The sequence below is a fragment of the Elephas maximus genome, chromosome 23 (assembly GCF_024166365.1).
Source record: "Elephas maximus indicus isolate mEleMax1 chromosome 23, mEleMax1 primary haplotype, whole genome shotgun sequence".
NCBI lineage: Eukaryota > Metazoa > Chordata > Mammalia > Proboscidea > Elephantidae > Elephas > Elephas maximus.
The window spans coordinates 79,796,015-79,820,332 of NC_064841.1; the positions used below are offsets into that span (position 1 = coordinate 79,796,015).

General features: G+C 42.1%; 1 protein-coding gene across 3 annotated transcripts in view; it reads right to left on the reverse strand.

Annotated features, from left to right (window-relative positions):
• Positions 1 to 24,318, reverse strand: part of GRTP1 (growth hormone regulated TBC protein 1) — a 65,067-nt gene that overhangs the window by 37,334 nt on the left and 3,415 nt on the right. For all 3 annotated transcript variants that reach the window (XM_049867434.1, XM_049867433.1, XM_049867432.1), the window contains exons 3-4: positions 8,653 to 8,811; positions 1,233 to 1,357 (exon numbers count right to left, since the gene is read on the reverse strand). In XM_049867434.1, the coding sequence (XP_049723391.1) occupies positions 1,233 to 1,357; positions 8,653 to 8,811 (284 nt within the window). The remainder of the gene's footprint in view (positions 1 to 1,232; positions 1,358 to 8,652; positions 8,812 to 24,318) is intronic.

Sequence of the window (24,318 nt, forward strand, 5' to 3'; positions counted from 1 at the left end):
GCTGCTGGTCTTTTCAACATGATGTGCCTCACTCCTTGCTCGCATTTTCCCTCCCTTTATCAGTGGGATCCACTCCTTTTGCTTTTACCAAAGAGTAATGACAAGTGCTGTCGGAGCAGGGACTCAAGTTGCCAAAGCAAGCCAAATTTTGTGCAAAATTTATTCAAATTTTATTTAATGAACCAAGCACTTTTGGCTCCCTGGCCTTTCTAATAAGTCTCTGGAGCAATCATCCACATACGGGTGTCACTATGGATTGATCTCATTCGCTGTCCTCTTACGAAGCCTTTTAACAGGCTGGCTGCCTCTAAGAGCACGGGAAGCATGAAGCTTCAAAAGCAGAAGAAGCTGCTTTCCAATTCCCGTGACGGTCGTGTGCTTGATGCTCACAACCATGGTGACAGGGTATCGTCTGTTGTTTTTATTCTGGACAAAAGACAGGGAGTGCTCTCCTAAAAACATTCACACAGCCCAGAACCCTGCCCGGAATCCTCCAAGCTGGGGCTGGCAAGCCCCTGCAGACCAGCTGCCTCTGCTCTCTAGGGAGCACAGAGAACTCAAGCAGCAGCCGCAAGCAGAGAAGTCCAGGCAATCAAACACACATGCGCCCGTAAAGAGACCAGGGATAACTTCTCATGTCCCTAAGAGTGGTTCTTCTTGGTTTTCTCTATTATGTATAAAAGTATCCCTTTGAATGCTACCAAACTGAGACCATTTCATAAACTAACAAGAAATGATTTTTTCCAATTCACATGGTAATTTATACAGAAAATCAAAAACAAGATTGAATCAAATTGGTAGACAATGAAGCATACTGCACCCCTTATCTTTAATTTCATGGAAGATCTGACTTACAGAATGTAACCTCAAAGGAGCACACCCACCCCAGAACACACACACACAATTTGCACTAAGGTAATTCAGGTTCCCATTACCTTTGTATTCAAATAAATACCGTATTCACTTAATTTACTTCCTGTTTCCCAACTTTCCACCCTCACCCCATCTAACTATCACCTTGACACCAAAAAGCTGTCATTAAATAGACGTTTTGTGGCTTTTCTCATTGGAAAATATTTAAAGCCATAGTCATTTTTATGACTTAGAGAGTTTATGAATTGGATTGAAAAAGAATATTTAACTTATATCTAAAGAAAATCACTGTTGTAAATTTGTGCAGTTCTCATTCTCTATGCCTTCCCATCTAGTTTAGGGGTTCCTGCTATGCTTACCTGGCAATATCCCACACCTTGGTTATGATGCCCATATGCCAACAGCACATTGTACAGGGTCTTTTGTAAACAGGGGTCTGCAGTTTTTCGGAATTTTACGTTGTCGGGAAAGGTCCTGTTCATATCTGTAGGAAAATGCATGAAAAGCATTATTCAAAAGACAGAAATAGCAGACTGATCTCGTATATATTCAAAATCATTCTTGTGTATCTGTCCCTAAGGGAGATCCCCAGAGCTCATTCCTGGAGTGCTGGGATTCCGTCTAGGATTTAAGGAATGGTTTTCAACCCCGAATCACCTGGTGAACTTGTGGAAAAAAAAAAAAAAAGCCTGGGCCCTACTCCTAAAGAATCTGATTTAACTGGCTTAGACTACATTGGAATATTTTTAAAGCACCCCACTAGGTGATTCTGATGTGTAGGTAAGGTTGAGAATCACAAGTTGAAATCAAGAACTCCGACCTTTCTTGGGAAAGGAGTCTCTCTAAAGCAGATCATGAAATATATCCTAAGAACGGCCTGACCTCTCTTCATGTGAGTGATGTTTACCAGCACCCTCAATGCAGTCAAGGAAAAGGGCAGAGTTAGCATGTCAAATGGAGTCTGTTGGTGTCAGAGAGGAAATGAGAAGGGCATTCTTTGGGTTTCCACATGCCCTGCTCCCAGCTCTAGCCTGAGGATAGAGGCTAGGTCCCAACAGTCCTTTCTCTCAAAATCAGTGACGGCAGGCAGGTCTCTCAGAGCTGAGGGCCTTGATGCTGCTGGAGGCCCTCCTACCAACACAGGAGTAAGACGCTAAGCCCAGAGACACCTCAACTCCTCTACCCCACCCGCCTCTTTCTGGATACACACCTTTCCCCGCTTTCCTCCTAACCTCAGGGACCTACATGCACCTCTGCTCTCAGGCTTACCCTCTTCCTGAAAGCACTCTTAGCTAAGGAGGACTCAACTCCAGGATGATGGAAAATAGTTGGAAAATATTTTACACAAAACTTTGCGAATTTCTCACAATTGCAAAGGTCCAAAAAAGAAAGAATTAGAGCATACCAGTATTCCCTTTCACAGTAAACAGACAAAGCCGAATACTGAGGCTAAAGCTCAGCATCGCTGACCTTCATAGGCAGGGAGGTTTCTCTGCCCCACCCTCTTCCTGCTCATCACGACGCCCTGTTCCCTCAGCTGTGCACCTTCGCGCGCCCGTGCCTGTCAGCAGCATCTCTGATGATGTTTTTGCTCTGGCCACGCCATCCTCCACCAGGGCCCAGGAGAGGGGAACCCAGAGGCTTTACTAGTTCACCAAGACAGCCCTGTGCCCTCGCGCTGACCCAACTTCACGAATTTTTTAAGTTGATTTTTACATGTTAATCTTGTGGGCAGGTAGAACAGAGGACATACATTGACTTAAACAACTACATTTTCTTTTTCCTGATTCTAGTGACCCTAACTGGATTAAAATACCGGTGTTTGCCACTATATACTATGTATGACTGCCAATACAGTTTCCCTATAGGACAGAGTAGAACTGCTCCATAGGGTTTCCAAGGAGGGCTTGCTGGATCTGAACTGCTGACTTTTTGGTTAGCAGCTGAGCTGTTAACAACGGTGCCACCAGGGCTCCAGTATGGATTGGGGTACTTTTAATACGAACTGGAGATACATATATATACACATATCAATACATATGTATCAAAATATGACACACACCAACCATGAACTTTTCCTCAATACTACTAGACGGAACCACGTCTGTTTTCTTCACTCTGTACTAAAGGAAATCTAATCACGATTTTAGCACTGAGGCCTATATAAGCACTAACAGCATTTCTATTGCCAACCTCTCCCCCTCAACACAACGACCTTATCTTCGTTTATAAAAAACTATATCTGAGCAGAACATTATGTTTAATGCCTCGGAGCACACCGTTTTTTTTTTTTTTTTTTTAAACAAAAGAGAACTTTTCTCCCCTGGGATTCTAGACATTCCAAAAAATGGAAGAGGTCAAGTGGAAATGAGAATGTTTTTACTATTTCAAACTAGAGTGACCAGCTCTGCTCATTGCTACGTGGCATTTTTTAATATGAAAAGTTTTTCCAGATTTTTTGAAATCTTCCTATGGGAAATTGAAATGCCCCTTCTCTCTACTTAGCAGCAGACACGGGCAAGGATTTTTAGTCCCTACAGCATGAAATTGGCATTGCGAGAATAACGCATCCAACATACCGTCCTGTAAAATGATTTATCCAAAGGTGCTGAGCACTAAACAGTTTTTAAATTCATTTTTCAAATGAATATCAATATTTTGGAGTCCCTGGGTGGTACAAATGGTTAACACACTTGGCTTCTAACCAAAAGGCTGGCAGTTCAAGTCCACCCAGGAGCACCTCAGAAGAAAGGCCTGGCAATCTACTTCCGAAAAATGAGCCACTGAAAACCCTACGGAGCACAGTTCTACTTTAACACGGGGTTACCATGAACCAGTCTACTCCACAGCAGCTGGTAATCAATATTCTATTTTTTTTAAATGCGCAGCCTATCTTACAACTAAGTTCTCTTCTTCTAAGACTGAATAAGCATTTCCGGCCACGCTGAGCGATGAACAGCCAGGCTGTGACTGGAGGCAGCCAGCTACTGCTTCTGTCCCATGACCTGTGGTTGCATTTTGCTCTACAATAACCAGGATGCAGCAATCTGGCTTCCACACTGGCGGGCTCAGTCAGCCCCCAGTTCTCCCAGCCTCTACTGGGAAATCCCTTTTCCACTAGCTTCATTGCTGTGGGTATGAGACCCCCAAACACGCAGGAGCCAAGTCTACCAGCAAGGGGTGAAGGATGGCCACCCACCTTCTCATTGTCACAAGTCATTCCAACCTCTCAGCAATTTAATTTTTTTAATTAAGTCTTTTAAATTTAAATTTGTATTTCTCAAAAACGGTTAAAATCAGAATCAAATGTAGTTCCTAAGAATCTAATTATTTAATTTAGGTTAAACTTTTTTGGGAAAACTTTGTACTTTTTTTTGATAATTTTTATTGTGCTTTAAGTGAAAGTTTACAAATCAAGTCAGTCTCTCTCACAAAAACCCATATACACCTTGCTACACACTCCCAATTACTCTCCCCCAATGAGACAGCCTGCTTTCTCCTTCCACTCTCTCTTTTTGTGTCCATTTTGCCAGCTTCTAAGCCCCTCCACCCTCTCACCTCCCCTCCAGGCAGGAGATGCCAACATCGTCTCAAGAGTCCACCTGATCCAAGAATCTCACTCCTCACCAGCATCCCTCTCCAACCCATTGTCCAGTCCAATCCATGTCTGAAGAGTTGGCTTCGGGAATGGTTCCTGTCCTGGGCCAACAGAAGGTCTGGGGGCCATGACCACCAGGGTCATTCTAGTCTCAGTCAGACCATTAAGTCTGGTCTTAGGAGAATTTGGGGTCTGCATCCCACTGCTCTCCTGCTCCCTCAGGGCTTCTCTGTTGTGCTCCCTGTCAGGGCAGTCATCGGTTGTAGCCAGGCACCATCTAGTTCTTCTGGTCTCAGGATGATGTATTCGCTGGTTCACGTGGCCCTTTCTGTCTCTTGGGCTTGTAATTGCCTTGTGTCCTTGGTGTTCTTCATTCTCCTTTGATCCAGGTGGGTTGAGGCCAATTAATGCATCTTAGATGGCTGTTTGCTAGCGTTTAGGACCCCAGACGCCACTCTTCAAAGTGGGATGCAGAATGTTTTCTTAATAGATTTTATTATGCCAATTGACTTAGATGTCTCCTGAAACCATGGTCCCCAGATCCCTGCCCCTGCTACGCTGGCCTTCGAAGCATTCAGTTTATTCAGGGAACTTCTTTGCTTTTGGTTTAGTTCAATTGTGCTGACCCCCCTTGTATTGTGTGCTGTCTTTCCTTTCACCTAAAAGTAGTTCTTATCTACTATCTAAATAGTGAATGCCCCTCTCCCACCTTCCTCCCTCCCCCATCTCGTAACCACAAAAGAATGTTTTCTTCTCAGTTTAAACTATTTCTCAATTTCTTATAATAGTGGTCTTATACAATATTTGTCCTTTTGCAACCGACTAATTTCACTCAGCATAATGCCTTCCAGGTTCCTCCATGTTATGAAATGTTTCACAGATTCGTCACTGTTCTTTATCGATGCGTAGTATTCCATTGCGTGAATAAACATAATTTGTTTATCCATTCATCCGTTGATGGACACCTTGGTTGCGTCCATCTTTTTGCTATTGTAAACAGTGCTGCAATAAACATGGGTGTGCATATATCTGTTCGTGTAAAGGCTCTTATTTCTCTAGGATATATTCCAAGGAGTGGGATTGCTGGGTCGTATGGTAGTTCTATTTCTAGCTTTTTAAGGAAGTGCCAAATTGATTTCCAAAGTGGTTGTACCATTTTACATTCCCACCAGCAGTGTATAAGTGTTCCAATCTCTCCACAACCTCTCCAACATTTATTATTTTGTGTTTTTTGGATTAATGCCAGCCTTGTTGGAGTGAGATGAAATCTCATTGTAGTTTTGATCTGCATTTCTCTAATGGCTAATGATCTTGAACATTTCCTCATGTATCTGTTAGCTACCTGAATGTCTTCTTCAGTGCAGTGTCTATTCATATCTTTTACCCATTTTTTAATTGGGTTATTTGTCTTTTTGCAGTTGAGTTTTTGCAGTATCGTGTAGATTTTAGAGATCAGATGCTGATCAGAAATGTCATAGCTAAAAAGTTTTTCCCAGTCTGCAGGTAGTCTTTTTACTCTTTTGGTGAAGTCTTTGGATGAGCAGAGGTGTTTGATTGTTAGGCGCTCCCAGTTATCTAGTTTTTCTTCTACATTCTTTATAATGCTTTGTATACTGTTTATGCCATGTGTTTTTTCTTCCATGATCTTTATCGTTTTAGATTTTATATTTAGTTCTTTGATCCATATTGAGTTAGGAAAACTTTGTACTTTTAAGAGCCAGCAACCCTATGCTTATGTAACTGCTCAGAATATTGGAGGATAAAGAAGTTAAAGCCAAAAATATCAGTATTCCTAGAAAAGTATTATAGTTTGACATCCATACCATTGATTCCAAAAAAGAAAACTCTGTGTGTTGTCTCATGTTACATATGTAACTATATATGCAAATTTGTTTGTTGTTGTTGTTAGGTGCCATCGAGTCTGTTCCAACTCATAGCAACCCTATGCACAACGGAACGAAACACTGCCCAGTCCTGTGCCATCCTTACAATCATTGTTATTCTTGAGCTCACTGTTGCAGCCAGTGTGTCAATCCACCTCGTTGAGGATCTTCCTCTTTTCCGCTGACCCTGTACTCTGCCAAGCATGATGTCCTTCTCCAGGGACTGATCCCTCCTGACAACATGTCCAAAGTATGTAAGACGCAGTCTCGCCATCCTTGCTTCTAAGGAGCATTCTGGTTGTACTTCTTCTGAGACAGATTTGTTTGTTCTTTTGGGAGTCCAGGGTATATTCAACATTCTTCACCAACACCACAGTTCAAAGGTGTCAACTCTTCTTCGGTCTTCCTTATTCATTGTCCAGCTTTCACATGCATATGATGTGATTGAAAATACCATGACTTGGGTAAGGCGCACCTTAGTCTTCAGGGTGACATCTTTGCTCTTTGACACTTTGAAGAGGTCCTTTGCAGCAGATTTGCCCAATGCAATGCGTCTTTTGATTTTTTGACTGCTGCTTCCATGGCTGTTGATTGTGGATCCAAGTAAAATGAAATCCTTGACGACTTCAATCTTTTTTCCGTTTATCATGATGTTGCTCATTGGTCCAGTTGTGAGGATTTTTGTTTTCTTTATGTTGAGGTGTAATCCATACTGAAGGCTGTGGTCTTTGATCTTCATTAGTAAGTGCTTCAAGTCCTCTTCACTTTCAGCAAGCAAGGTTGTGTCACCTGCATAACGCAGGTTGTTAATGAGTCTTCCTCCAATCTTGATGCCCCGTTCTTCTTCATAGAGTCCAGCTTCTCATATTGTTTGTTCAGAATACAGATTAAATAGGTATGGTGAAAGAATACAACCCTGATGCACACCTTTCCTGACTTTAAACCAATCAGTATCCCCTTGTTCTGTCCGAACAACTGCCTCTTGATCTACGTAAAGTTTCCTCATGAGCACAATTAAGTGTTCTGGAATTCCCATTCTTTGCAGTGGTGTCCATAGTTTGTTATGATCCACACAGTCGAATGCCTTTGCATAATCAATAAAACACAGGTCAACATCCTTCTGGTATTCTCTGCTTTCAGCCAGGATCCATCTGACATCAGCAATGATATCCCTGGTTCCACACCCTCTTCTGAAACCGGCCTGAATTTCTGGCAGCTTCCCGTCGATATATTGCTGCAGCCGTTTTTGAATGATCTTCAGCAGAATTTTGCTTGTGTGTGATGTTAATGATATTGTTCTATAATTTCCACACTCGGTTGGATCACCTTTCTTGGGAATAGGCACAAATATGGATCTCTTCCAATCAGTTGGCCAGGAAGCTGTCTTCCATATTTCTTGGCATAGCTAAGCGAGCACCTCCAGCGCTGCATCTGTTTGTTGAAACATTTCAACAAATGCCATATGCAAATTTACATATACTAATAACCCACTGCTGTCGACTCCTAGCGACCCTACAGGACAGAGGAGAACTGCCCCACAGAGTTTCCAAGGAGTGCCTGGTGGATTCAAGCTGCCGACCTCTTGGGTAGCAGCCATAGCACTTAACCACTACGCCACCAGGGTTTCCACATATACTAAGTACGAATTCCTTACGGCAATTATCCTGCTGTATTTCGATTACTTATGGAGTTCCTGGGTAGGGCAAATGGTTAACACGTTCAGCTGCTAACAAAAATGCTGGAGGTTCGGGCTCACCCAGAGGCACCTTGGAAGAAACGCCTGGTGATCTACTTCTGAAACCCTTACAAAACGTAGCTCTACTCTGACCCAGATGGGTCAACATGAGTCCAAGCCGAAACAACAGCGACCGGTTACTATGATTGCTCACTTGACCGCCTGTTCACTTTCCTAAGTGTTTCTCTGTGGGAGGAGTCTGGTCTTTTTAATACCATTTGCCTTGTTAGCTAGCTAGGTGCTCTAATAATTGCTGAACAAACTGAAAATAATACTCTCTCCTCATGAGCACTCAAGTTTTATTTTCCTTTGAGAAAATATATAATTCCAAATTAAAATCAGTTGATACATCTTTAACAAGGTAACTTTTCTCACCAACATCACGGAGTTAAAAACTGGGTGAAAACACAACTCCTCCCTTGGGATGCTGTTGCCTGCCCTGCTTCCTTCTGGATACACTGCACTTACCAGAGGGGCCAGTAACACTTATCGCCTTGGGATGCTTTGCCTGGCCTCCTTCTGGGTACATTGCATTTACCAGAGGGGCCGGTAACACTTATCACCTGTCCGGATGGCTTCCTCCAAGCTGTCATTTCTCTCTCCCTTGAGAAGTCTGTGGTAGTAGCCAGGATTCTGTTCCATCTGAGCCTGAGCTCCGCTCACTCCCATCCAGACGCGCGCTCGGTGCTCGAGTGGAACACCTTTCCGGATATAGCGCTTCACTGAAACAGTGAAAAAGTGGTGGTTTAGGGACAGCCAAGTACTAAAATGAGGTCAGAAACCTTGGGAACAGGCCCTTTCGTCAAAATGGCATCAAAGGTCAATGCTTTCAGCTCTCACTATTTCTCCCCCTAAATAAAGAAAGTATTTGAAAGATCCAAAATTTCCATCTCTCCACCAGAACTGTTACATATACTATTTATAAAATTCCACTCTCCCCTCCTAACACTGAGCACGAACTAGGCAGACCAGAATAACCCTTAGATATTTTTACTTCAAAGCCAAGTGACTAGGATGACTGTCAGCGGCTGCACTGTTCACTCCTTGATCCATCCACTCACCACCCACCCCAGAGACGTCACGTGCTTACAGCTGAGGACAGAAGGAGGAGTTAGACACAGTATACAGAGTCAGTGCGGGAACAGCAAAGCTAGGTATACACATATTTGCGAGGAAGACTACGGCAAAGGAAGTGAGGGCAAAGCTGAGTGATAAAAACAAACAGTAGCCTGAAGTCACCTTTAGCTAAGTAACAGTTTAGCTCAAAAAGTAAAGCTCGTCACCCTTGAGTGTTGCATTCTTTTAAAAAAATTACCTACATAAGACCAAATGGATAACAGCTATTTTACTTATTTATTTTTTATTGTGCTTTAGATGGTTTACAAAGCAAATGAGTTTCTCATTAAACAATTAATACAGATACAGTTTTGTGGCATTGGTTACCAACCCCATGATGTGTCAACACTCTCTCCTCGACCTTGGGTTCTCCATTGCCATCTTGCCTGTCCCCTCCTGCCTTCTAGTCTTTGCCCCTGGGTTGGTGTGCCCATTTAGTCTCGTTTTGTTTTATGGGCCTGTTTAATCTTTGGCTGAAGGGTGAACCTCAGTACTTCAGTACTGAGCTAAAAGGGTGTCGAGGGGCCATACTCTCAGGATTGCTCCAGTCTCTGTCAGACCAGTAAGTCTGGTCTTTTTTTGTCAGTTAGAATTTTGTTCTACATTTTTCTCCAGCTCTGTCTGGGACCCTCTATTGTGATGCCTGTCAGAGCAGTCGGTGGTGGTAGCTGGGCACCATCTAGCTGTGTTGGACTCAGTCTGATGAAGGCTGTGGTAGTTGTGTTCCATTAGTCCTTTGGACTAATCCTACCCTCCTGTCTTTAGTTTTCCTCATTCTCCCTTGCTCTAGACGGGCTGAGACCGGTGGAACATCTTAGATGGCCCCTCACAAGCTTTTAAGACTTCAGACACTACTCACCAAAGTAGCATGCAGAACATTTTCTTTATAAACTATGTTATGACAATTGAGCTAGATGTCCCCCGAGACCATGGTCCCAAGCCCTCAGCCCAGTAATCTGGTCCCTCAGGGAGTCTGGATGTGTCTGTGAAGTTTCTGTGACCTTGCCTTGGTCGTTGTGTTGACTTCCCCAATATTGTGTACTGTCTTACTCTTCACCAAAATTATCACCTTTCTATTGTCTGGTGTTTTTCCCTCTCACACTTCCCCTCCATCATAAACATCAAAGATGGTTTCTTTTTGTGTGTAAACCTTTTCATGAGTTTGTATAGTAGTGGTCTCTTACAATATTTGTCCTTTTGTGATTGATTTATCTCACTCAACATAACGCCCTCCAAATTCATCTATGTTGTGAGATGTTTCACAGAATCATCATTGTTCTTTATTGTTTCATAGAATTCCACTGTGTGTATGTACCACAGTTTGTTTATCCGTTCATCTGTTGAAGTGCATCTAGGTTGTTTCCATCTTTTTGCTATTGTGAACTATGCTGCAGTGAACATGGGTGTGCATGTCTATTCGACAGCTCTTCTTTCTCTAGGATACATTCCTAGGAGGAGGATAGCTGGATCGTATGGTATTTCTATTTCTAGCTTTTTATGCAAACACCATATTGATTTCCAAAAATGGTTATACCGTTTTGCATTCCCAAGGACAACAGCTATTTTAAAGCATAGATGAGAAGTTTGAGGGATAGGAGTTTAAGTTAATGAGAGTGAAACAAGAATAGAAATAGCAAAACTGTTGACACAATATAAAGAATGTAGCCAATGTCACTGATCATTATGTATAGAAACTGTTGAATGGGAATGAGTTCTGCTGTGCATATTTTCACCAAAAGTAAAATATTAATTTAAAAAAACAGAAAAGCAAAGCCAAAAAGAAAAAAACCAAAGAGGAGATAACCAGGAAGATAGGAAGAGCAGAAGCAACACTGTAAGTGTAAGGGACACATAGAAGGGGAGAGACCACTCAGTTGATCCCTGGGAGCTACAAGCAGACAAGGAAGGGAGGAGCAAGACAGGAGCAGATGTAGGCAGGGGGCAGATGATGGAAGACCTCGTGTGCCAGATGTAGGCAGGGGGCAGATGATGGAAGACCTCGTGTGCCAGATGTAGGCAGGGGGCAGATGATGGAAGACCTCGTGTGCCAGATGTAGGCAGGGGGCAGATGATGGAAGACCTCGTGTGCCAGATGTAGGCAGGGGGCAGATGATGGAAGACCTCGTGTGCCAGATGTAGGCAGGGGGCAGATGATGGAAGACCTCGTGTGCCAGATGTAGGCAGGGGGCAGATGATGGAAGACCTCGTGTGCCAGATGTAGGCAGGGGGCAGATGATGGAAGACATCGTGTGCCAGATTTAGGCGCATGGGTCTTAACCTGAGGTGACAGGGAGGGAGTCAGGAGTGATTCTGGTCAGGTTTGTATTTGGGAAGCTCTCTAGCAGCTACAAAGAGGATGGGCTGAGGGGGCTGAAACCTCTGAGAAGGCCAAGATGGAGAATACAGGAGAAACAGCAAGTTTAGGGATGAATGCTGAGAGTTCAGTTGTAAACATCTGAAGTGTGACATGCCTAGTTGGCAGCTTAAGGGCTTTGGCTGGAGATGTAAATTTGGCAAACATCAAGATAAATATGGTAGTTGAACCAAAAAATGGATAAAATCAAGCACAGATAACATGTAGCATGGTGAAACCCTAACCACTGTATCTGTGAATGTGATCCTATTTGGAAATAGGGCTTTGCCTTTATTTTGTTAATGAGATCATACAGGAGTAGCGTGGATCCTAACCTTAACTCCCTCCAAGTGGTGTCTTACAACGGGGAGTACAAACAGAGAGTCAGACACCAAGGGGGAGACGCCACATGACAACAGAGATGGGTGCATTTACAAGCAGCCACGGGTTGCTGGCAGTAACCAGAAGCTAGGAGAACACCACAGAAGGCACTGACACGGGCGAGCTCTGATTTGGACTTTTAACATTCAGAACTCTGAGAAAATAAATTTCTATTTTTTAAAGCCACTTGTTTTGTGGTATTTTGTCGTGGCAGCCCTAGGAGACTAAGACAGCCTGAGAAGAATTGGCAGCTGAGATCAGAACACTACATTCTGGTTACTGCATTTCAACACCACATTTGAAGGACAAACAGAAGAGGGAGAAACCTTGGTGGCAACTGAGGCTGGAGAGCCAGAGAGAGATGCAAGGAAAACCCTTAGCAGGTGAGCCCCAAGGGGCTGAGGGAGATGGGAGGTTCAAGTAGAAAGGGGTGAAAGCTAGCAGAGAGCCAGGGAGGCAAGAACTAAAAAAAAGGGGAGCCCTGGTAGCATACTGGTTAAGAACTCAGCTGAGTGGAAACAAGAAGGAAGGGGAAGCACAGAACACAGTTCTTTCTAAAAATCTAGATGAGAAAAAGACAACTCTATCGAAGGAGGTGACAAATTTCAAATCAGGAAGAGCAGGAGGGAGTTAGGTAGAAGTCGGACACCTGAAGTAGTCTGTGGGCAGAGAGAGGGTGAAGTACAAGACAGAGGAGCAAGGTCTGGGGTGAGATGGGTGCAAGAGCACAGAGGAAAGCAGGAGATTCTCTGAGAGCAAAAGAAAGAAGGTGAAGTTTCGGAGCAGTGCCTAGGAGAGACAGGTCACAGGTCGTATGAGGGCCCAGCTGGGGTGAGAGGTCACACACTTGTGGTTGCACCGCCTGCAGGGTTGTTGCCCCAGTGGGTCCAGGCACCCTGGTGAAAGAAAGAGGTGGGGGTGGCATTGGTGGGGGGTGGCACTGCTGCATGGTAGCTCTGCTGGGCAGCTGCCAAGGAGGACAAATGGACAAGGGAATCTGAGATGCTGGTGATAGAGGATTTCAGACGATCCAGGTTTTATAGACAAGGTCACAAAACCACAGGGAGCTGAAAGACAGGGCAGATGGAGGAAGCCAGAGACTGGATGCTTTCATGGAGCTGAAGAAAAAGCGTGATGATGTGCAGTGAGTGGCAGGACAACAGGCTGGGGCTGGACAGGGGGACGTCTGAGTGTTCAGATCTCAGACATGAAAATTCCAAGGGTGCTCATGGAAGTGGGTGGACAGGAGGCTTCCCAGCTATCACTGTGGATCGGTCACACTTAGGGACACTGGTGTTAAACCCAATGACTGTAGGGGTGCTAAAGCAGTCAGTGAGTGTGGGGGAGGTAAGCAAATAGCAGATAAAAGAAGGGGGAGATGAGGCCACAAGTCTATGAAAAGTCAAAAGCCATACAAGAACGTTTTTAATTTTTTTTTCCCCTGACAACTGCACATTATAAACATTTTCCCTTCACTCCCTTCCATTTTCTACTTCTAGAGCCGAATCAACACACCCTTACATAGCTGAGTGTCCTTGGGCAAGCTGAGTTACTTCACTCTGTCCTTCAATTTTCTTATCTGTCGAACAGATAAGAATAGTAATAGCATATGCCTCACACAACTATCATGACGACTGCATTAATTAACATAGATAAATCACTTACAACAGTATCAGGCACCAGGGTTTTTCAGTCCCCCTAGCCTAGTACAGGGTCTGATCATCTAATGCTTAGATTAGTTCACTTCTCACTTGGCTCCTAGAAATATCTAGCTTTTAAATCTTTTCCTATTCCATTTCATCCCATTCCCAGCTACCCTCCTTTAGAGAGCACAAATGGAATGCTGACTACGTATCGGTTTGGCGCAGGATGGGGCAGTGTTTCATTCTGTTGTGCATGGGGTTGCCGTAAGTCAGTGTCCGACTTGAAGGAAGCTGACAACTACAACCAGCCTCTACCCTCAAGGCACTCAGAGGTTTACCACTCCCCACGGCCTCTGCCACAAACCCCAACTCCAAGCTGGATGTTTCAAGGCCTCCATTAGTGGCTACCCATAGACATTCAACCTCTGCTCTTGGGGCCTCCCACTTTGTTCCTTCCAGCTGAACCAGATTGGCAAGGTTAACAAACCTGATTTCCCAATTCCTATCCTCCTCATTCTTTTCCAGGAATCCAGGGCAGTATTTCCTTCAAGGATGATTTCAATAAGCACCTTCTCTGGGAAGCCTGTCTTATCTAATCTTATAGGTTACTCATTTACTCTGGGTACCCTTCCTATTTTTTAACTCTATTACCCATGCCATCCAGTTGATTCTAACTCACAGCAACCCTACAGGACGGAGTAAAATTGCTCCAGGGGGTTTCCAAGGCTGTAATCTACAGGAGCAGATAGACAGGTCCTGTGGAGCAGCTAGTGGGTTCCAACCATAGACCTTTTGGTTAGCAGCCCAGTGCTTAGCCACTGTACTTGTAGAGTTTTAAACTCTACAAGTACAAAATCAGGCATGTTTTACTGCCTCAGAACTACTCTCAGAGTAATTCATGTGTTTGGGTCTCTCACAGTCTGGGCTGGACACAGAGAGATGCTCATATTTATCCCTTTTTAACTTGAGTGCAAACTTGTAACTAAGCACTGCACTAGGGGCTTTTACATTCATTCTATTCTAATTAATTCTTTCCCAGAGACCATCCTAACTCCAACAAGGTATTTGTGGGTGCCTCTCTCTGGAAAAACATTTTCTAAAAATGATTTGTGGTGGAAATATTTTCAGTCCTAGCAATTAATCAGCAACAGAATGTCCACACATACCGCAAGAACCTATCAGGTGACTTAGACATAACCAAACACCTCTAGAGATGAAGCTTCTAGGCTCAAAGGCAAAGGACCACAGTCTCAGGGGACATCTACGTCAATTGGCACAACATAGTAAATAAAGACAATATTCTGCATCCTATTTCAGTGAATAGTGTCTGGGGTCTAAAAAGCTTGAGAGTGGCCATCTAAGATACAACTGTTGGTCTCTTCCCATCTGGAGCAAAGATCCAAGGGATCACTTAGTCTAAAGGACTAACGGACCACACGAACCATGGCCTACATAACCCCAAGATCAGAAGAATTTGATGGTACCGGGCTACCACTACCAACAGCTCTGACTGGGGTCACAACAGAGAGTTCCGGACAGAGAGGGAGAAAATTGTAGAACAAAAAATCAAATTCACAAAAAGGACTAGACTTACTGGTCTGACAGACTGGAGGAACCCCTGAGACTATGACCCTAAGACACCCTTCTGGCTTGGAACTGAAGCCATTCCTGGAGACCACCTTCCAGCCAACAACAGACAAGCGCATAAAATAAACAATACTCACCGAGAGGAATGTATTCCTTATTACACAAGATCAAAAGGGTAATATTTGCCCAAAAGCAAAGATGAGAAGGCAGGAAAGGGGAGAAAATCAGGATGAAAGGAAACAGGAAACCCAGGGTGGAAATGGGGAGAGTAGTGACACATTGTGGGGAATGAAACCAAGGCTGTGAAATACTCTATGTATAAACCATTGAATGGGAAACTAATTTGCTTTGTAAACTTTCACCTAAAGCACACACACACACACACACACACACACACACACACAAGAACTTGTCAGGTGCAGGCAAATACAAAAGTCCAGGGTCAGGCTGAGCTCACAGAAAGAGGACAGCACCAGCAAATCTGTGTGAAAAGCTGTATCTAAGTCACATGTAATCCCATAACCCCAAGCAGATCACCTGAATGAATGCAGCAGTCATTTATATATAATTATAGGAATGTTAGAAATGTTGGAATAAGGGAGGCTAGGGGAGCATTCGGAGTCCTGGTGGCATAATGGCTGAATGCTTGGATGCTAACCAAAAGGTCAGCAGTTTGAACCCATTCAGCAGCTCTGTGGGAGAAAAGACCTGGCTATCTGCCCACATAAAGATTTACAACCTAACACCCATGTTCACTGCAGCATTATTCACAATAGCAAAACGATGGAAAAACCTAAGTGCCCGTCAACAGATGAATGGATAAACAAGCTATGGTACATACACACAATGGAATACGACGCAATGATAAAGAACAACGGCGAATCTGCAAAACATCTCACAACATGGACGAATCTGGAGGGCATTATGCTGAGTGAAAGAAACCAATCACAAAAGGACAAATATTGTATGAGACCACTATTATAAAAACTCATGAAAAGGTTTACACACAAAAAGAAACAATCTTTGATGATCATGAGGGAGGGGGAGGATAAGGAGAGGAAAACACTAATTAGGCAATAGAAAAGTGATAACTCTGGTGAAGGGTAAGACGGCACAGAATACTGGGGAAGTCAGCACAACTTGACAAAGGCAAGATCACAGAAGCTTCTCACAAATACATCCAAACTCCCTCAGGGACCAAATTACCGGGCTGAGGGCTTGGGACCACGGTCTCAGGGGACATCTAGCTCAACTGTCATAACATAGTTTATAAAGAAAATGTTCCACAATCTACTTTGGTGAGTAGCATCTGGGGTCTTAAAAGCTTGTGAGCAGCCATCTAAGATTAAGATACTCCACTGGTTCCACCCCATCTGGAGCAAGAGAGAATGAAGAAAACCAAAGACATAAGGGTAGGATTAGTGCAAAGGACTAATGGAACACAACTACCACAGCCTTCACCAGACTGAGTCCAGTACAAATGGATGGTGCCCGGCTACCACCACCAACTGCTCTGACAGGCATCACAATAGAGGGTCCCAGACAGAGCTGGAGAAAAATGTGGAACAAAATTCTAACTGATAGAAAAAGACCAGACTTACTGGTCTGACAGAGACTGGAGCAATCCTGAGAGTATGGCCCCTCGACACGCTTTTAACTCAGCACTGAAGTCGCTCCTGAGGTTCACCCTTCAGCCAAAGATTAGACAGGCCCATAAAAAAACAACAATACATGTAGCTCAACCATGTATAAGAGACTAAATGGGCACAGCAACCCAGGGGCAAGGACAAGAAGGCAGGAGGAGGCAGGAAAGCTGGAAGCATGGAAACGGGGAACCCAAGGTCAAGAAGGGGAGAGTGTCAACACTTCGCAGGGTTGGTAACCAATGTCACAAAATAATGTTTATTAACTGTTTAATGAGAAACTGATTTGCTCTCTAAACGTCAATTTAATGTACAATAATAAACCAAAACAAAAACAGATTCTTCAATCTTAAAAAAAAGATTTACAGCCTAGAATACCCTATGAGTCAGTTCTACTCAGTCCTACAGGGTCACTGTGAATCGAAGTCAACTCGATGGCACACAACAACAGGGGCACTTTCATGTAACATTTCTCCTCAAAACAAATAAAAAAAAGAGATCCTTATATCCAAGGAAGCTAATTCTCATAAACATTGAGAAATCTGATGAATACCTGAGGTGAAAAAAAAAAATAGCTATATTGCTTCACATTGAATTCACTTCATCAAATTTCCATTAGTTTTGGTATAATGATTATTGTTTTATATTGTTTGTGACTGGAATGATAAAAAAAGTATTTGAGTTGTCTCTGTAAATTGAGAATTATTTCATTTTATATGAATATTTTTGTTGACAATCTCATGCACGAAAAAGTAACTAGTAATTTCCTAATGACAATGCAAACACATAGGAAAAGAAGCCAGGAGACACGAGGTACCTCAATTAATCGAGAATGAGTAATTTCCCAGGCAGAAGGGAAAGATTTATAAAATTAACATACAAATTAATTAAGCCCAGGGATGCTACACTGTACCTTCAGCGACCTTAATTTAACCTGCAAAACAGTTAATTTTCATAGCAAATATTCAAAGCTTTGCGATCCTTTTAAATCACATCACATCATTATTTTAAAGAATTCCTGCATTAAGAAAAAAGAAATACAATCACACACAATTTGTTAAATTCTACAAACTGCCGTGAAAACCAAAAGATCCGAGGCATAAAGTATATTGAACAGAAAAACAAAACAAAACAATTATAAGAATAACCTTACAGGCTAGTCAAGAAAAGCATTCAGAGTAAAATCTTGTTAATTCCAACTCCAAGGTGATCCAAAGTTTGTGCTCATCTGTATGTGAATGCCTTAATGGCATCAGAATGTAAGTTCTCTGAGGGCAAAGCCTTGACCATCTGTTCACTGTTGTGCCTCCCGTGCTTAGAACAGCACATCTGGGATTATGATTTATATTGAGATTTGGCTCTAGATCTCATGACCTCTTAGAAATGGAATGTAGCCAGAAATGCACTGAATGAGTTGTTAATCATTCTTTGCTGAACAGCAAGGATGAGGTGGTCAGTCTCAACACATGCAAGAACTGTTCTAACTTAGAGGCAAGGTAGCAAAGAGGAAAGGACATACAAACTCAATTATATTTCTATATACTTGCAATTAACAATCAGAAAAAAAAATTTAAATAGGGTCATTTACAATAGTACCAAAAAAAAAAAAAAAAGAGAGAGAGAGAGAGAGAAATACAGAGGTATAAATCTTACAAAATATCTACAGAATTTATACGTTAAACACTTCAAAAAGAAATCAAAGAAGACCTAAATATATGGAGAGACATACCATGTTCACGGACTGGAAGACTCAATATTGTTAAGATGTCAATTCTTCCTAAATTGAGCTATAGATTCAATGTAATTCCAATAAATGTTTCAGGAAAATATACTGTAGATAATGACAAATTCTAAAACTTACATGGAAAAGTAAGGGAACTAGAAGAGCCAAAATGAAGTTGGAGGACTCATATTCTCTGATTTTAAGGTTTACTATAAACCTACAATAACCAAGACAGAGTGGTATTGGTGAAAGAATAAACACATCGATTAATGGAATATAATAATCCAAGGAGACCCACACAAACAATTGCTTTTTGACAACAGAGCAACGGAAATTCAGGGAGGCTGGATAGTCTTCTCAACAAAGAATGGCTAAAAAAAAAAAAAAAACAGAACACCAACAATGTGAAGTGCCAGCAAAGATATGGAGTAACTGGAATGCTCATAAATTTGTGGTGGGAATGCAAATTGATATAGCCACTTTGGAAAACACCTTGGCAGTTTCTAATGAGTTCAACGTACACTTACCGTGTGACTTAGCATTCCTACTCCTAAATACTAATCCAAGAGAAATGAAATTTTAAACTTAGCACAAAAACTCATATATGAACGTCTATAGCAACCTAAATGCCTTCAACTGATAAATGACTAAAAACATTTTGGTATAACTATACAATAAAAACTTCTCAATAACAAGAAAAAAATGAACCATTGATATAGGCAAGATCATGGATGAGTCTCAAATGCAGTATGTTAAGTGAAAGAAGCTAGACTCCTGGAAAAGACTAAACTCTATGAATGGAGAAGAGATCGATGGTTTGCCTGGTGCTGGGAGATGGGACTGACTACAAACGGCAGCACTAGGGAATTTTTGGGAGTGACAGAACTCTTCTGAAGTTGATTGTGGGGAGAGTTACGTAACTCTGCACTTGTCAAAACTCATGAAACTGTACACCAAAAAGTATGAGTTTCACAGTAGATTAAAAAAAGTATTTACAAAATATAAAATGTGGGGGGGGGGGAGAGAAAAATGGTTAAAGATGCCAGCTTTGGAGTCAGATATTCTACTGTTATGTCTTACTAGTTCCAGACCTTGAGCAAGGTGCTTAACCTTTGCAAGCCTCAGTTTCTTCTGATGCTGAACAAGTTTTGGTGGAGTATCCAGAATAAAACAAGTAGGAGGAAAGGGCTGGCAACCTACTTGTGAAAATTAGCCAGTGAAAACCCTATGGATCACAACGATCCGATCCGCAACTGATCATGGGGATGGCACAGGGCTAGGCAGGGTTTCATTCCACTGTGCATGGGGTCACTATTATTTGGGGGCTGACTCAACGGAGATAAAGCACTTAGCCTAATGCCTGAATTATAATAAGGGCTGATTTAATCTAAGTTAGTCATAACAGCAATAGTGATACCCAGAAGTTTCACAGAATAAAGCTTTCTGCTACTTTCTTTTTGATATGTTTGTCACCTGAATTTAGATGGTTTTTTTAATATTCTAAGTACAGAATACCCTTCAACATAAAGAAAACAAAAATCCTCACAACTGTACCAATAAGCAACATCATGATAAATGGAGAAAAGAATGAAGTTGATAAGGATTTCATTTTACGTGGATCCACAATCAATGCCCACAGAGGCAGTAGTCAAGAAATCAAATGACATATTGTTTTGGGCAAATCTGCTGTAAAAGACCTCTTTAAAGTGTTAAAAAGCGAAGCTGTCACTTTGAGGACTAAGATGCACCTGACCCAAGCCACAGTATTTTCAATCACCTCATATGCATGTGAAAGCTGGACAATGAATACGAAGGCCACAGAAGAATTGATGCCTCTGAATTATGGTGTTGGCAAAGAATACTGAATATACCATGGACTGCCAGAAGAATAAATAAATCTGTCTTGGAAGAAGTACAGCCAGAATGCTCCTTAGAAGCAAGGATGATGAGACTTCATCTCCTGTTCTTTCTACATTTTATTAGGAGGAACCAGTCCCTGGAGAAGGGCATCATGCTTGGTAAAGTAAAAAAAAAGTAAAGGGTCAGCAAAAAAGAGGAAGACCCTCAATGAGATGGATTGACACAAGGGCTGCAATAATGTGCTCAAACATAACAATGACTGTGAAGATGACGCAGGACTGGGCAGTGTTTCGCTCTGTTGTACACAGGGTCACTATGAGTTGGAGCTGACTTGACGGCACCTAACAACAAGAGTGCAGTAAGTTTGTTTAACAGTCTTTTATACTTTATTTTTCTAAGTTGATGGACAAAGAGGAAGCTGTTTTCTTGATGGCTACTGGTATATACTTGCTACTGAAAAAAAGATGAAAAAATCTATTGCATCCACAAATAGCAAAATCAAGCCAAATAAGTTATAGCAGTATGTCTTGATACATACTGAATGCAAGATTTGAGGATAATAGTACTACTGGAGACATTAAGATAGAAAGTACAGATGCAAATCCTCCAAAAAAAGAAACAAAAGATCAGAAGGACCAAAAAAGCAAGATATGAAGAACAGGATAAAAATGGAGATCTCAGGTGTGTGCGTGTTGAAATTCAGTGATGTGGTTCTGAAAACTGAGCTCCTTGGCTATTAATCGCATACTGAGGGCTCATCTTTCTTCACCATGTCATCTTTCCCTGGTGATGTCACACACCTGACTATACTGCAGTCAGTCCAGAATATCTGGCAGGAAAATATTAGATCCACATTTCTGGAATACCTCATCTACTCCAGTTTTATGTCTGACACAACTTTCTAGGAGCTTTGCCACCGCTAATAAGCTCCCAAGCTGCCGAACAGGAAACCACACTGAGGCACCAGCAGGGACATATAGATCACAGAACTCATGTGATCTCCACATTCCTCTCACCTGATTCATCGGTGTTCCTCACTTCCTAGAAAAACATGACTTGCTGGCAGGCTATTCTCTAGTCATCCTAACACTCTGGCTCCCATCCCTCTAGTTGAAGCCTCACCGGGAATGAAATATATTTGATCCTTAGCCTGTTTATATCAATTATACGCATTACCATAATTAGACAACTTGATTGATGTTACAGATTGAGTTGTATCCCCCCAAAATATGTGTTTTAACTTCTAACCCCATACCTGTGGTTATAATCTCATTTGGCAATAGGTTTTCCTCATTAGGGTAAGAAGATGGCATTAGTGTAGTGTGTGTCTTAAGTCAATCTCTTTTGAGATATAAAGGAAGCAGAGATGGGGAAGGTGGATGTCACATACATGAAGATCACCAAGGAACCAAGAAATACAAGATGAGAATAGACAGGGACCTTCCCCTAGAGCCCACAGAGAAAGAAAGTCCTCTCCTAGAGCTGGTGCACTGAATTCAGACTTCCAGCCTCCTAAACTGTGAGAAAATAAATTTGTTTGTTAAAGTCACCCACTTATGGTATTTCTGTTATAGCAGCACTAGATAACTACGACAATTTAATCTTACATAAATCAATCAAACATTAAAACAAGAAGTTGTTACTTCCATAAAAACCAGGTTGAGTGTTTTCAGAAAGCTGATAGGGGCAAGTGCTCAAAACAAAAAAAAAAACATGAAACTGTTGAATTATGTATGAGCAAGATAACTGTAAAAGAATGGGAGAAAAGAATAAGAGTATAGAAGGGTCCTGCATTTAGAGTGCTCTACTTGGAAAAAAAAATGACAATGCATTATGAGTGTGGTTTAAGCAAAAAAGAAGATACAGAAGCGAAATTAGCTGACCCCTTCTGCCCAAAGAAAAGAAGGATGATAGAATAGAACCAAATGACAGAAGCAAAGACAGAAGAACAAATGTGCATTTGTGTTTTATAGAAAAGATTTATGCACATAGGTATTTTGAAAAAGGGTTCCCTGCTTTAACCGACCTTTCGTTCGTCAGACTAAAGCTAACCACCAGTTGGAACCACATAGGACAAGGGGCTTCCCCTGCATTAAAAGCGAACCGCAGAGACAGAGAGGAACAGCTCCAGGTGAAGACGCGTCTGCAAGCCAAGCGACACCTTGGGTTGCCAGGAGCTGGACGAGACAAGGAAGGCGCCTCCCCCAGAGCCTTCTGAGGAAGCAGGGCCCTGCTGACGCCTGCGTTCACACTCCTGGTCTCCAGAACTGAGAGAATAAACTTCTGACCTTGTTAAAAAAAAAGGAAACCGTAGGAGCTTCTGTACAGTGTGCTATCATCTGTGTGTACACACGCACATGCAAACACCGTTCCTGGAAGGAGACAGAAGAACGGTTACCCACAGTTGCCTATACGAGGAGACTGGAAACTAGGGACTGGGATGCAAGAAAAACGCAATTCCACTTTACATCTTTTAGCGTGATTAAAATATTTTACCCTGTTTTTTATATAAATTATATATATATAATTATATATACAAACCAAACCCATTGCTTTAGAGTTGATTCCAACCCACAGCAACCCTATAAGACAGAGTAGAACTGCCCCATAGGGTTTCCAAGGAGTGGCTGGTGGATTCGAACTGCTGACTTTTTGGTTAGCAGCTGTAGCTTGCCATAGCTCTTAACTGCTGTGCCACCAGGGCTCCATACATACACATACACATACACATACACATATATATGTGTATATATATATATATAAAATTTTAAAAAGTTAAAAGACCAGTTAACTTTTAAGAATAAAGCAAAAGATACAGCCACTGTGGAAAACAGTTTGGTGTTCCTCAAAAAGCAATCACAACCCTAGGTCTATAACCAGAAGAAGAGAAAGCAGGAATACAAACAGAAACCTGTACACCAATGTTCACTGAAGCACTTTTCACAATAGCCAAAAAGTGGAAACAATCGAAATGTCCATCAACAGATGAGCGGATAAACAAAATGTGGTATATACATACACTGGAATACCACTCAGCCATAAAGAGAGATGAAGTCCTGGTACACACTACAACATGGATGAACCTGAAAAACTCATTCTGAGTGAAATAAGTCAGTCACAAAAGGATAAATACTGTATGATCCCACTTACATGAAATAAGCAAATATATAGAAACCAAAGGTCATGAGGGGCCATTAGGTTTATGTTAATGGTGGTGGAGTGATTTAGGAAAGGATAGTAGGAATGGTTGTACTACTTGAAGAATGTAATCAGTGCCACTGAATTGTACACGTAAAATTATTGAGATGGCACGTTTTGTAAAGTATATTTTCACCAAAACAAAATTGAAAAAAAAAAAAAGAATAAAGCGAAAGGGAGAATGAAGGCAGGAGTTCAGCTGGAAACATGTTAAACATACAGAGGTGGAAGCAGGGACCGAACATCGGTGTGCCAGGGTTTACTTACGATATTTACAAAGGATATTAGCTTCAGGGGCCGGAGTTGACTCATTTGTAAAGCAAAAAAGACCAACCTGAGGCACTTCCAGCTCTATGATTTTATGAAATGCTGTTATTACCAGTTTTTAGTAAAGCTCAGTGGTATCTCTATACTGGTTCACTCCCCAATCAGAAGCCTAGCTATTAACAGTCTTCCCCTCCCAAGTCTCACACACCAAGTCCTGGAGATCAACCAGCCTCCATCCAGCCCTCCCAGATTCAACCCCACAACTATGTCCTACTATGTATTAGGCCCACTTTGCTGGGCCCTGTTCACTAACCAAAATGGCCTTTTTCAAAGTAAAGATTGATCATGTAACTCCCACTGCTTAAAAACTCTTTTACAATTTGCTTTTCTTGGCTTGATCATGATTGATACACCTCACAGCCCTTTGGCACCAGGTCCTCTGGCTTCGTCTCCGAATC